This window comes from Enoplosus armatus, chromosome 4, assembly GCF_043641665.1.
Source record: "Enoplosus armatus isolate fEnoArm2 chromosome 4, fEnoArm2.hap1, whole genome shotgun sequence".
Classification (NCBI taxonomy): domain Eukaryota; kingdom Metazoa; phylum Chordata; class Actinopteri; order Centrarchiformes; family Enoplosidae; genus Enoplosus; species Enoplosus armatus.
The window spans coordinates 4,657,860-4,672,952 of record NC_092183.1 but is presented as its reverse complement, the minus strand read 5'-3'; the positions used below and the strand labels follow the sequence as shown (position 1 = coordinate 4,672,952).

Here is a 15,093-nt window from a genome sequence, read left to right as displayed (position 1 = left end):
AGGACGAAGGCACAGACAAAACAAAATCCAGACAAAATGAAAACAAAGACCACTGTTGCCCTTACTCTGGCACACCACAGTGTTTTTCAGCCTTTTGTTGCCAGCCGCAGACTGAGAGCACTGACACTGAGAGAGCATCAGCATTCTCCCACTTGGCAGCTGAAGCTTTCAAACGCAGCAGATTGAGAACAGGCACCGCCAGAAGGTGAGGCACCACGTGGCGATTGTGGTTTCACAATAGATGAGACGGAGCATTCGTGTCTGAAAGCTCCCTGGTATCCCTGCAGGGAGAAACCGTCTCCACTGAACAGGCATGTTTTCATGACACTGGATGCCTGGCTCACAGCAAACCTCTTCTCCTTTTCTTACATTACATGGCTCTGTGTAACTTTAAATGCCCCGACAGAAAGAGGAACGTTCATGTAAGACAGCATTTGATACGGGCGAAGCTCTCAGCCGTTAGAAATGGGCCACATTTCGCGAGGATGGGTTACACGCTGCACAGTACTGGATCCTAGACAAAAACAAGGCTGAACCAGCACATGGCAAACCCATCTGGAACAAAAGCTGGCCTAATTTCACCAAAGATAAGGGACGAGCCCGACGCCAAACAGAGACGGTTTGGGCTGCTCTCCTCTTTCCCTCCCAAACCACAAAGGTTTGGAATATCGGCCTAGAATATGTGAGCTAAATGGACAGTTGTCTGAAATAGGTCAGTCAAAAGTCTAATGGGATACACACAAGCTCCTATACACATAAACACGCAAAAACACCATGGACGAATAAATGGATACACACAGGCCATGCTGCCAACAGGCATTATTAGATGGGTTAATGGATCCTGAGCCATTCAAACAGCAGGCTTTAGTCAAGCATGCTACTCAGTGTGATAGCTAGAGGGGTTGGGAGGTTCTTGAGGCCTGGTGGTACCTACTGCAGAGAAAAGTCACAACATCTCAAAGTCTCAGCTTTTCCCTTGCACTGTCTGATTACCTCTGTCTACCAGTTTACCCCAAGTTCAAGCATTTTGTCTTTCAGGCTTTTAGGCGAGGCTTGTATCTGTTGTTGCAAGGATTTCAAAAGTAGAGTATTAAAACTAAATTCCTATAACACAAAAAACAATATGGAGTGCAAGGGTCAGACGGCGAGATAACAGTAAAGTACAAAAGATAGATAAGTGTTTGGAAAAGATAGATGAAGAAGGAGGAGGAATGTTTAACTAAAATAGCAAAAAAAAGCAGAGGTTGATTACATAAGAAAGAGGAATGTAATTCATGATGGAAATGGTAAATGAAATATTTATTTTAGTTTAAGAGAATATTTGAGTTCTGCTTGGCTTAATTTCAGCGGCCGCCTTTATCTTCCACATTGTGTTCAGTCACCAGATTCCTTTAGTTACTGAAAGTATGCAATAACACTTCTGACTTAATCTGCCTTGCAAAGTGAAGAACACCAGGAAAATGTTGAAATAACATTAAGTCAATAGTTAGAAATATCTAATTACCTTAACCGAAATATAAGCTATATCTGAGCCTCCTCTGCAGAAATTGTGATCTTTGGCATCAAAAACAGTGTAGTTGATCCACCTAAGTCTGTTTTCGACGGCAGTGATTAAAAAAGTGGAAAGAATGAAAGTAATGGAATTAAAGGCGGGCAGCTCTTTGTAAATGAGTGCCAAACCGGAAGAGAAGACACACAGAAGCACAAAATCTCAGTCCGTCACACACATTCATCCATTCATTCAGGAATTACTGGACAGGGACACTCTCACACCCACATTTGAACAAATAATACAAATACATCATGTAACAGGTAGATGCACATAATCACTCACATCGAAAAAACGTGTCAAAACAAGCTACCAAGCCAAAGGGGAAACTAATGAACACACATACAAAAACACACACACATACACAGAGGCAGTGATTGACAGCTCGCATTAAAGTAAAGGCAGGCTCAGGCATGGCAGGAGGAGGGGTGACGGGAGGCAATTAGAGGCATTTTTTAGATGATAATAGCTGTGTACAAGTCATACAGTCTATAAAAGCTATTCATAGCAGGCGAGCAGATGAGCATAGCAATGAAAACGACTGGTCCTTGTGCCCATGATGTGGCCCAGGGGGCATGGAAGGGCCGAGCAGAGAGAGAGAGGCAGAAAGAAAAGATAAAGGAGTGGCAATACTCTCTTACTCTGGCATGTAGGGATGTCGCAGTATCTCCAGTAGATCCCGTCTTCGTGATCTGCAATGTAGCACCACGGCTGAACGTCCCCATCGGGATTCCTGCAGACACGGAGGGGTAAAGGTTACACCATGCCCACGCTCGGCTGGTTAAAGCTGAATAATGCATCTTTTTCCCTCCACACTTTCTCCAGAGTGGATTTTAGTGCGGACGGGCGTCAGGGTTAGACAGAGGTTGTGGAGAAAGATGCTCTGCCACGGTCAACTTTCTATCATCTCTTACCCACTCTGTGATCACTCAATATAACCAAACACACAATACAGGAGTTAACCTGCTCAGAGCCGATTAGTCAATCGGCCGATCAATTAATACAAAATGAATTGGCAACTCATTTCATGATCGAATCGTTTTTTAAGCGAAAATGGAAAACAGTTGCTGGTTCCAGCTTCTCAAATGTAAGGATATGATGCTGAGGACAAGATAGTAAAACAAGACGTGAGGACGTCACCACGGGCATTTTCGACTATTATCTGACAATTAACAGTTAATAGATTAATCGAGAAAATAATCGACTGATTACTTGATAACGAAGATAATCGTTAGTTGTTAACAAGTAGCATTTATAAGCCACAATCGAATCATTCCTTTTTGCTTGTTCAGCTGTCTGAAGTACAGAAATATATGTAAGTGAGAGCAAACAAACTCATGAAATCGGATGTATTTAAACTTTTCCACGACCATGACAGCAGGTTCAACCAGCTGAGACTCAGCACAGTGACCGGGTTTTGTCTGTCCCACCTTTTACCATGTTGGCTGTGATGACCAAAAGCTAAAAGGATGAGATTTAGCCATTGTTCAGTTGTTTTGGGGTGTCAGAGTGGACAGAGACCCTTACAAAAATGGAAAAAAAACATTTTCACTGCATTATCAGATAGGTAAAGAAGAAGTTAAAGGGGGAAAGAAGGGGTGATGGCAGCGATGTGAGGGCAAAACAGCTACACAAAGACGGGCTATCAACTGAAAACCCAGCTGCAGAGGGCTGGACACTCAATAATGTTTCAGAGGGAGATTATCTTAGCTATGTCAATCATCCCCTGTAGCACCCCTTGGCGCTTGTTGGTTTTGCCTCTTCCTCTGCACTCTGGAGGCTTGACCATGCATGTCAGTCAAGGACCAGACCAATGGGTCTTTGATGGGTGGAGGAGGTTGGAGGTCGGGAGGGGGGGTGGGCTCTTTGTTCCGGGCCAGACACAGACCTGAAAAAAGGGATGGGTGATGGGGCAAAGCTTTTGTCGGAAGCTGGGCCTCTTTTGAACCTCATCAAGGCACTCTTAACCCATCATATTAGGGCTGACAGGCCCCTCGGTGCTTTTGCTTTTCAGTTTCACTTACAAAAGCAAATGAGAATTGGGATTGAAGATAGAAATACAAAGCTCTTTGCAGCCTCCATATCTCCTGGGGGGATCATGCGACTTTGTAAATTATGACCCTCATGGCAACTTTAAATTGCTGATAAATGAAATCAAAGCAGCTAATATGCAGTTGGAGCTCATCTAGGTGCAGTTTCAGCTCTTTAAGCTCTATTTCAGGATAATACACACCCTGTCAACTAAAACAGCCTTCTAAGATGACATCGCTATTTTTTTTTTCATACCTGACTGTAATTGCCGGAGACCTTTTCTCTTCTCTTTTGACACACCTCATTGTAGCATCTTGAAAAAGCCCTGAGGCACTGCACTATCCCGTTTCGCCTTTTGTGAGCAAAGTTGTGAAGGGCGTTTCCATTTCTTTTCTTCTCCTATCAAAAACACTATCCCGAGTTTCCTCCTCTCTTTTCACACACAGAATGAGGTATTGACAAAGATGTCGTTGTAAAGACTTTTTCGGGTTGAACTCAAGTTTAAGTGCCTTAAAGCTTTTCACTCTCAATATCTGGCAAACAGTTATCGCTCTATTTCTTGCAGCCTGTCGGCAACAAGAATGCGTTTGAAGAAAGAGCTCATCTAGTCACATTTTTATTTATTCTTTCTGCTACCATTCTGCCATCAAAACAACCCAGAACTTGTCTCAACCTCAAATCTTTCACAGGAAACCAGCCTTGTTTTTCAGTACATTTTGACACCGTATCGTGAGCCCGGATCTGTTTGTTGCTCCACCCAGATTGGAAGCAGACACCTGTTTGTTTAGCCTGAGGCTACTGCTGAAACAAAAAGAGCAAAAACTGGGTCCAACCATCAAAACACTGGATTATATACCCTTTCTCTACTTCTCTTATTCATGCCTGTCAACGTGTAATAGCCCTATTTGAAATAAGACTCCCAATAGTTCATCTACAGCCACTTATGTAATTTACTGCACTTTCTTACTCACCCCCTAAGGAGGCAGACATGAATTACAACCATCAGCATTAAAAAAAAAAAACATCCTCAGTAGACCTCCCCTCCCATGTCTGACCCGCTGGCATTTTTAATCAGTGAATAGTGTGGTGTGTCCCTCCAAGCTCTCTCTCTCTCCCAAACCCATGGTCCCCAAATAGTGTTTCATCCCTCTCTTTCACACACACACACACACACACACACACACACCTGTACACACACTTGTAGCAGAAGCATGGGAACATCATCCACAGGGCTGAGGTGAATAGGCCAGACCACCTGACAGAGAAACATAATCAATCCTGCCCCGAGGTGCCAGTGTATTTGTGTGTGTTATGGGAGCGAGGGTGGAACGGAAGTTGGAAAGCAGACAGTCTCAGATTAGCCGAGGTGCCACAGTGCAGATAAGAGCCGACCTCGATAGACAGAAATCCATTCGTTTAACCTGGAAGCAGTCGTTGCCCTTGTGGAGACACTCTGATAAAAGTTGCTGCCAGTGTGTACATATGTGTATATATGTGTATGTGTGTTTAGGTTTTTTTTTGGGGGGGGTGGGGGTTACATTCACATCCATGTGCGTCAGACATGGCCCGCTTGGCTCTGAGTAGAAGAGCTTGTTGAAACACTCCCATACCCAGAGGTGGATCACAGAAGATGTTTGGACACTTAATTGGCACAATTACACTGATTGACTCATTTTGCTCGGAGTGAGCCACACACTTTGGTACAGAGCCAATTATAGCCACATTGCGTTTTGCCTCACAGGCTCTCCAGTCCTGCATTTGAAGGCAAGAGGGGCTTACATCTGAAACACAGAGGAAAAACAGCTGTTCGTGGCTAGCTGCTGTTCAAAAGGTTTCCCTTAATAACCATTTTCCAGGTACCTTAATCAGGAAATTTATGATCATCTTTAAAATGCCTGGCACTGTGGCACTGCATATAAAAATCTCAAAATAATTTACACCAAACTATGTGTGCAAATACTGGCAATAACATGCTTCTATTCATTTTTAGAAGTTAAACTTTTAAGATTCTGGAGGAACTTTTGTTTAGTTAAACTAGTAGACGTGTAAAAAAAAAAAAAAAAAAAAAAAAAAAAAAAGATGAAAGCTACACGTCCCTCATTTTGCAGAACTGGGAGAAAAGATAAATGCTGATTGGAAAGTGGTGGTGAGAGGGCTGTCTGGATTGAGATTTGAGGTCAACAGCAGATCAGAGTCTGGCAATTTACTGCCCGAGAGAAGACTCTTTAATTGACTTGGATGATTTAGCATGCAAACTGCTGCCTGCTGCTGTGCTTCATGAATGCATGTATTGAAGAAGAGGGCTTGTTGGTTGTGGGTCGATATGTATAGTCTACTGTCTATTGTTGTTCTCTCACGGTCCACTTGTGCTAAACACGAGGTCGTGATGTTACTGTGTCGTGATGTGGCTGGTAAACACGCCACTGTGTTCCTTGTTTTTAAAGGAAGTCTTTTCACCTACCTCCATTGGTGTCTAGCCGTGTAGGTCAATTTGGTTTTATTTGCTCAGGATTTAATCTGTTTCTGAGATTTCTGCCTCCACCACAATACATTGAGAAATTATCCAACAGCAACTGTGTCTTTCCAGAAAAACAACCCGTTACTTTGGATAATCTACAGACCTCATTGTCAATTTTAAACTACTTTTTCATCAGAAAGTAGGTCCAATGAAAACTGCTGTGGGCCTGAGGATTATCCACAGTAACCAGGACACTGTGTTTATGGAAAGAAGAGATGATATTGACTTCTTGGAGAACCACAAACAAAAAGGGATGAGCTTTTTTGGGATCACCTGGTAAAAGACCCATTCATTTTTCCCATGGAAAATGTTATGCGGCTCACAGTTGGAGCACTTCTACGGCTTGAATCGGCATTAAACCCTCCCGGTTAAACCATCAGTACAAAAGATTAACAACTACGTCAAAAAATATCTGGTTCTTTGAGAACGAATCGAATGTACAAGCCTGAGTACATAAGGACTTGGAGGTAGAAGTGAACTACAACTCCCAAGTTGCATTTTGGCAAGAAACATCCAATCACAGAGCTTAAACTTTGGAGACGTGTGCCGCTAGCAGCAGATGAAAGCTAAAGATTAGCTGTTGAAAAAACTGACAATGGAATCAGCACCATAACTCAATTTACTTTTGGATTCTGGATTTCAATTCATTCAGCAACTATGGTGCTTTGTTCACAACTTCAACAACAAAACTATCTGCATTGCTAAAAAACTAATTTCAAAACACAATTGTTTGTAATTTGGGTGTACCGACCCTTGAAAGACAAATGTAAAAACATATATGGGGTATATTTTATTGCATGAAATTTGTTCCTACTCCGATTGTGAGATCACTATAATGTCGATGGCTGATGTTTTAGCGTCACACAGTACATCTTCCCACAGGACACTTCTATTAACTTCTCCAATTTAACAAAGCAGCACACTGGGACCGTAATGTTGTCATACAAACGGCGGACAACTTGGCTGCAGTTGGCCTGACCTCAGATTTGCACCTGACATCATGGAGATTCAATTACAATCAACTTGGGGAACACTATTCACTCTGGCATTTCCATTATCTCATCTGTGTAAGGGAAAAGCATTAGAAGCCATAGTGGACACTCATAAATTGTACAGTACACACACACACCTGCATATAAATAGCCAGGAAATGGCTGGCAAACCTATTCAACCACCCACTGGACTGTCATGCACTTCACACCCTCATACTAATGCACCAGGGGGAGAGTCCAATAACAGCCTGTAGGAACCGTAGATTGGAGGGAACAATAAACAAAATATAAATCAGGACTTTGATTTGTGTGATGTTCTTCTGATGAATGTCATGAAGTATTCAGAAAAGGTCAAAGAAGTACTTAAGAAGTGAAAAAAGTGTCTCGTTTAAGTATAAAATTGCGGAATTACGTCAAAGCAACGTTCAAGCTTAATACCAGACTTAAGAGTGGATCATTTACTCCTACTCCATGATATGAAATGAATTCTGAATCGAATTCCGCTGATGATCAGTAACGTGATATCTGCTGTTTAAATGAGTCTTGCTAAGTCTCAGCTTAGACACGAGAGCTGTTGTCCTTTTCCTGAGGCTTTGTGCTCCTTTTTTTGCAATGTGACATTTCCCCTCTTCCCAGTTTCTCCCTGTTTTCACTGGGATATTTTATAGCAGGCTATAAAGATGAAATGTGGGGGCTGTTAGGGCTCTTTCTCCAGCACCACTGTGCCCTCTCGACTAAATCACCACGGGGAAAACGCCAGTGATGCGACGAGAAGTGAATCTGTAATCCTCTAGTTCTCTGCTTCTCAACATCTGATACATACTTAGAGCCGTGTGTTAAAGTTAAGACATGTAGTGATTCTGGGCTTTGCATTATCCACCTGTGCCTTGGCCTCAGCTCTCGTCTCATAAAACCAGAATTGGCCTCAGGGTCAGACATGCCAAAAATGCCCTGGCTCTCTCTTTTTTTTTTTTTTACCCCTCCTTCTCGCTTTCATTCTGCTACCTCCCCCTTTAGTCGAAGAATTACCACCTATTGTGGAGTTCTAGCCAGAAACATCCGCAAAAATGTAAGCCTCAGACGAAAGACAGAGAGAGTCAGGGTAGGGAGATGAGAAAGAGTTTGAAGGTTGAAGGGGGTTGAAGAAATATGGAAAACAGAATTTGAATTGCAAGTGGTACTTCATGTAAATAAGGAGATTTGCAATCCAAATTGAGCAACAATATCCAAGACATCTCATGAGCCAGCTTTCTGTGATCAATCAAACATGTGCAGTGGGATAACCCTCTCCTTATGCATGTACACAAAGACACACAAACACGTGCGTCGACGCATGCGCAAATACTTGACCCTGTGCAGACATGCCATAAATACCATCCCTCGTCTTTTCACAATGAAGTGGCCACTTTGGACCCCATTGCGCTGCTGATGGGTGACTCTTTACAAGGAGGGTGTCTGAGAGCGACTGAGAGTAGTCAGCTGTAGCTACAGCCCCGAGTGAAAGAAATCCCTCTGTCAGGAAGAAACAAAGCTATGAGCTGTCACCGTGTTGGAAAACCTGCTAACTGCATCGGTGGCCAAGAAAACAACTAAATCCAAACAATGAAGATGTCCATTTTGAATCGCTCGTTGGACATAATACACCCCTAATGTGCAAGGAAAGCCTTGCTCGATCCTCTGCATGTATCCTACTCATAAATCTTCCGAATTCCCATCCAGTTCAAGTAAAAACAAATCTGTCCAGTGCCACTTCAAAGCATTGCTGCGTTATGAGTTTACAACCATGACTTAGAAAAATGTTTCAGAGGCTTTGGGCTGAGGAGGGGTGGTGGTGGTGGGGGGGGTGTTCTGTTTCTTATGGCTTGGCAATCTGGGCCAAGCCACTGTTCTGGACGTCTCTGTGAATCTGAACTGATGCACTCGTGCCTACAATGCTGACAGTCGAACTTGGAGTGCGACTCACGGATAGAAAGGAAGGGTTTTCTAGACACCCAAAGCCACCGTGTCCCTTCACATTCCAGGGATAAGGGATGGAGATTTTGCTTACACAAACTCTTCAAGCGTGTTTGCATCCTTGTGATGACAAGGCTAAACGTTCTGTTTGGGTACCACCAATAAAATATTCAGGGGCGAATGTCTGAGTAGGACAACCCTTTGCAAAACGCCAACGACCTGGTTCTAAATTATTAAGAGAGTCAAACGCTTTGTCTGGGAGGTTCAAAGCTCTGTCAAACATCAGTATCGGCCTGTCTTAGAAAGATGAGTTTTAAAGGTGCTACTCAAAGCATTTTAATATCAGTAACGTAAATTATGATTATCATAAACAAACAACATAACCGCTAAAAAGATTGGCGGCCTTACACTGTGAGCTTACAATTATGTGGTAAATCTGCTGGACTTCGAGCACAAAAGGAGATTACTTTACAATAAAAAACAATAGGGAACACTTGTTATTCTTCCAGTGCAGAAATGCTGGGTTACAGAATAAACTAAACTTTTACCCATAGCTCTATCTGTAGGAATAACCAATTAATAATAAATACAACAGATGTTTAAAATGCTATATGTAACTCTTTGAGATGAGTGCGACCTTTGAGGAAAAGTAATCTGATGCTGCATTTCAAATATTATCACTGACATTTCCAAAAGGTTTTGGACTATTTTGTGTTCAGGACCCGTTGCCCGGCAACCAGCTGAGACTCCAGGAAGTTACTGGTCCAGAACAGTTCGGGTTTTGTATGAATTAAACAAACAAGACACAACGTGTGAATTAGTGAGCTTTTTGTTACTTTTAGAGAAAGCTAGGCTAGCTGTTTACCCCTGTTTCCAGTCTCGTGCTAAGCTAAGTTAGCCAGCTGCTGGCGGTAGCTTCATATTTAGCAAACAGACACACTCGTCTAACTCTCTGCAAGAAAGCGAACAAGTGTATTTCTCCAAATTTTAAACTTTTCCAAGATGTCTCAGAGACCTCCAAAACGTTGGCACCACTTTACATTAAGGGGTCACAAACAGAAAAGATTGGGAGCCTCTTTTAAGGTTAATTATTTGCATTATATTTGATGCCATATGCCATGCCATTTTGATGCCACATAACTTATTTAGGTGATTTAAAATGGCCATAAAAAGTCAATCTGGCCTTGATTTAACCTTTCACCTAGAGACAGTGAATTCATCCTATACTGTTAACTTCTTGTATCATCATTTTAAACGAGTTAACCCTTTGCGTGGGTTACACTATCAGTAAACGTCCAGATCAAGAAAAGGGATTCACCTGCAGTAGTTGTGTCTGCCCAAACCACCCTCTCCATTGGGGTATTTGAGGGTGTTGTAAGGGTGCTGAAAGGTCTCATTCCAGAAGAGGCAGGGTTTACCACCATGCAGGCTGGTCTGGTTCTGGAAGCCCCTGTAGTCCTCTCCGTTGGCAGTGTAACACTCTGAAAAGAGAGAAATCAGATGGAGAAAGTGAGAGAATTTACTGGTGTCTGCAATGAGCGATTAGACGTCCATTAAGATCAAGATTTTTAAGAATCAAAAGCTTGGCGATAACTTTTAAACAGGCATGTAAAAGGCAGCCACATATGTGACCTTCTTTATTGAAAATCTGGATTCAGTGAAACACTCTCGTGCTATTAAAATGTTTTAATGTGTTTGGAATGATCACAGACGATACGTTTGGAATAATTGTATTCTTTGCCCGGGCTCAATTCATTTCAGCTCCGGCCAAACGTGTTAAAGTAAGATCAATCAAAGTATTGTTTCAATTAATGTCAACGCAGAAGCACAGGAGAAAAAAAAATACCCCACAGATATACAACAAAAGCAAACATGGCTTGAATTTCCAGGAAGTGTATGACAACCATATGGCCAAGTCAGAGTGAGGGAGTGAGAAAGAGAGAGAGCTGGGTTCCCAAGGCAAAACAATGGTTGGAGGAAGGCTTTTCTTCCCTGAAAGAGGGAATTCAAATAAACAATGGCTGATGGGAGCATGATGAGCCATCACCGCTCATCGCTCTGGGCCCCGGGGGGGCTCCCGTCAAGAGAGTTTTAACAGCTACAACTGGATTCCTCTTTTGATTGCATTACGGTGGAAAATATTAATTTATTATGTGACTGTTATGATTACTCATACTGCAGGTGCTCATAATTGCTACGACTGTTGACAGCGCAAGATACCCTTCAGTGTAACCAGCGGGGATAAAACCAGGCTTTTCACTGTCTATACATCACGTTAACTTGCAAACGATGCCACAAGGGCAACAAGTTGGAAACAAGTTGGTCTGATATACATTATAGGCATTTTCCATTAAAACATGTACAAATAACACTTTCCAGTGTTAACTTATCTGCTTGTCAAAATGTCAAGCCAGAGCACAAGGAAGTATAACAACAATTTCACATCATGCCTGTCAATCAAGCATTAATTAGAAAAAAACAATACTCGCTTGTTTGGCTCGTCTCCATGGGGTTTTGTTGCTATGTACGCGGTTAGCCAATGACCGGCCCCTTTCATCAAGTCAAGCTGTCTGGGCTGAGTATGAGCTAATGCATTGCAATATGACAGTCATTATACCCCTTGGTGAGCCAGCTGTGCTCCAAGCCTCTCTCTCATTCTCTTTCGAGTCCACGGTTTCCCAACTTCCTCTCCCTCTCTTGCATCTTATCGTCGGCTCTCCTCTCTAACCATCCTCTACTCTTTTCTCCTCTGCTGCTGTTGCCTTTTCTGTCATCCCCTTTCAACTCGTATACAGACAAACATTTCTTTGGGGATCGCTTGGCCTCACAGCCTCGTAATGCAACTCCTGTAGTCTGTAGTCTGCCAGGTTCATGCAGCTACCTGGCTCCTCTACTGTTTCACCAGTCTAGAGGAGCCAGGAAGCATCAACAATGAAAATCGAAAGACATAAAAACGTTTAATTTTAAATCATAAATCATAAATGTATGTCGATTATATTAGAAGATGCTTAGAAAGTGAATAAATGTAGAATTGTGGGGCGAAAGTTTCATCTGTTTAATAATCAGTTTCCCATACTTTCTACCATACGTTGCAATATTTACAGCAGTTAGCTTGCACGCAAACACGCATTCCAGCCTCTTGAATCTCCCACAAAAGTATTGCTAACACTTAATTTTAGAGTAAATCAGGCTGTTCTCAGTGTGTCAGCCAAAGTTGCTTTTAATTAAAGTTGTTTCGACTGTGTTGTTCAGTCAGGCTTATCAGCCATCCGTCGTCTGGCTGACAGGAGCTCAACAGCAGCAAGGAGCTCCGGGGTGTCAGGTTCCTGCAATTATGATGCCACTCTATTGTCTGTAAATGGTTCCCCTCTCTCTTAGCAAATGAATATTGCCTCGGCATGCGAGGATATCAACCACCGGATCGTAAATCCACTCGAGAGTGACTGAGGCAGAACACGACTCCATAAAATTAGAAAAACAGCTTAATGGTGTTACAACAGGGGTCATGCTCTTGCTACCCTCACACGAGGGAGCGATGAGAGGGGTGGAGGAAAGTTATCGCCAGGCTGACACCCAGAGGACAGGCGAGGCCTGTTAAGTAACGCACATTTGGAAGGTCTCAATTATTGCATGTGCAAAGGATGCAGATAATCACCACGGAGCAGCGTTTAATGTGTAGAGGAGATAAGGGGGTGTTCTGATCCCAACATTGGTTTATATGATATGATATGCGTTGTATAATTTGATATATACTTTGGGAAGACAGGAATCAAATGATGAATTTTTATTGCATTTCCATTTTTCTGACTGCCGGCAGCCGCTGCAACGGAAGAGAAGGAAACACTGCTATTGAGAGTTTGGCAGCGGCACAAGCACAATCATGAGTCACTGCTCCCCAAAAGCAATCACCACTGTTACTGCCCCAGTCACAGAGGATAACATCAGGCAGGGACAGGGCAGCCGACTGCATCCCAAATGAGCTCACGTCCTTCAAATATCTTCTCCTCGAAAAGAGCGGGTATTAAAATGACTGAACTTGGCTGCATGCAGCGCTGCTCAATGCACTGTATCAAAAAGAAAGAGCCAAATGACTTTGTAAATGTCTCCTCTCCTCCTTCAGGAAACTTTACTCTGGAGTTTCGGGATGAAGGAGAGCTCGTCTGCATATGGTCCGCTTGGAACGAGCCGCTGCTGGCAATCATTCCGCCCTGCTGTGGCCAAGTTAGCTTTCCAGGACGAGATGGTAAATATGGCAGCGTTTTGCCACCGGGAGGGAGATGGTGGTGTGTGGGGGGGGTTCCATGTGGTTTCAAGGCACCATTTGCTTGCGGTGGGAATGGGAAGTAGTAGATCTGCAAGGACTCAGAGATAAGTGAGGCCATCGTAAAGATGAATGGTCCATTTAAGAGCCCTGCGGACGGCCACACATCTATCAAAGCTAAAGAGAGAAGGCCAATTTTACGTTGGAGCGGTGTGGATATGAGCATTTTATCCTTGTCCTGGACGAAATGAAGAGCTCATCTGCTGATTGGACCGTCACCACTTCAGGCCAACTCCCCTCCGAACACGCCCAGCCCCCATCTCACACCCCTTGCCTTGTCACCAAGCAACTGTTGCGCTCTCGTCACATGGGACTGGGCTTTCTTGTGGTTTCATCATAGGCCGTGATGGGAAACAGAACCACCACCGCATGAAAGACGGCGAGAAGGGGGGGAAAAAAGCCTCCTATAAAATACATGCAGATCTACAAATAGAAAAAGTCCGGGAAAGGGAAGAGGAAGACTCGCCCTTGACCAAACCCTGCGCTCACAGAATACTGCACCACCCCGGCAACAAGAGAGAGAGAGAAAAAAAAAAGAAAAACAGCAGAGGATCACTGAGAGAGAGCTAATCGCCCTGTTATTATATTTGTTGGGATTTGTGGCTAATGACTTCCACATTGCAACTTCAAATGCACTTGATGCTCCGAGAAAAGAAGGAGGGGAGAGAGAGAGAGAGAGAGAGAGAGAGAGAGAGAGAGAGAGAGAGAGAGAGAGAGAAAGAGTATGGGGCTTTGGTCATGTGATCTCAAGAACAAAAACAAACAAGCTTACAAACAAATGGTTTCTCTGTAACGGGTTGCCAGGTCACACAAGAGCACTTATTTGTTGTGTTTGCTACGAGGGATGAAAAGCAGCGATAATTACAGACGACTGCTTCCTCACAGAGGGCTGACATAAAGAGCTTCCTTCCATCTTTATTATATGCTTCGAGCTCTGAGGACAGCGAAACCAGCTTAGTGCATGAGCAATATTTCCACTATAATAACATTACACAGAATGAGTCTACGATAGAAACATGCATGTACAGTGTTATGCACAAAAAAAGCTAATTTGCAGAGGCACTGACACCACCAAAACCTGCAGGCTGCACACTGAGTGCATACAAGGTTTCAGAGACCTTCCGAAGGTGACAGAAAGGATTAGAGAGAATATTAATACGCGATTTGCCTCAACATGTTTCCCCTCATCTGCGTCGTGGTAGCCATAAGTGTAGTAAGAACAGAGGCCAGGGAAAAGGCCAAACCAGGCCAGATGCAGGGGGCACACAGCTGGTTTCAACACAAATCTGGTTCCCCTTCTCCCCAACAGCACCCATTTCCACATCAAAACCACATCAGACTTCAGAGTTTCGCAGTAAGATTGCTTCACATTTATTATCCAGGTTTCACAGATAGCCACAGATTCAGTGAGGCTCTTTTAATAAAGTTGGATGTTGCTGAGGAGAAGTCAGCGATTTTGCAGAGCTGGGGGGCGGGGGGGGGCTCTGCAGTTAATGGACCACACCTACCCTCCCTGCTTCTCTGATCTCTCCTCTCCTGTAAGAGGTTTTTCAAAAGTGCCCTCATGCAAGAGGGTCAATGAAAGTGCAAAAAAAAAAGCCCCTCCCAAGTGATGAGAACAGATGCCTCTAACTAGTTTAAATCTGCAGACAATGACTTCTCAATGGGATTTTACAGACCTTCTTTTCATTTCATGCTTTTGTCGTAGGTTGTAGCCCCAGATAACCAG

The 15,093-nt window shown here is 43.3% G+C and overlaps 1 protein-coding gene across 1 annotated transcript in view; it reads right to left on the bottom strand.

Annotated features, from left to right (window-relative positions):
• kremen1 (kringle containing transmembrane protein 1) overlaps positions 1–15,093 on the bottom strand; it is a 52,559-nt gene that overhangs the window by 21,954 nt on the left and 15,512 nt on the right. The window contains exons 2-3 of the mRNA XM_070904960.1: positions 10,362–10,524; positions 2,191–2,282 (exon numbers count right to left, since the gene is read on the bottom strand). Of these exons, the coding sequence (XP_070761061.1) occupies positions 2,191–2,282; positions 10,362–10,524 (255 nt within the window). The remainder of the gene's footprint in view (positions 1–2,190; positions 2,283–10,361; positions 10,525–15,093) is intronic.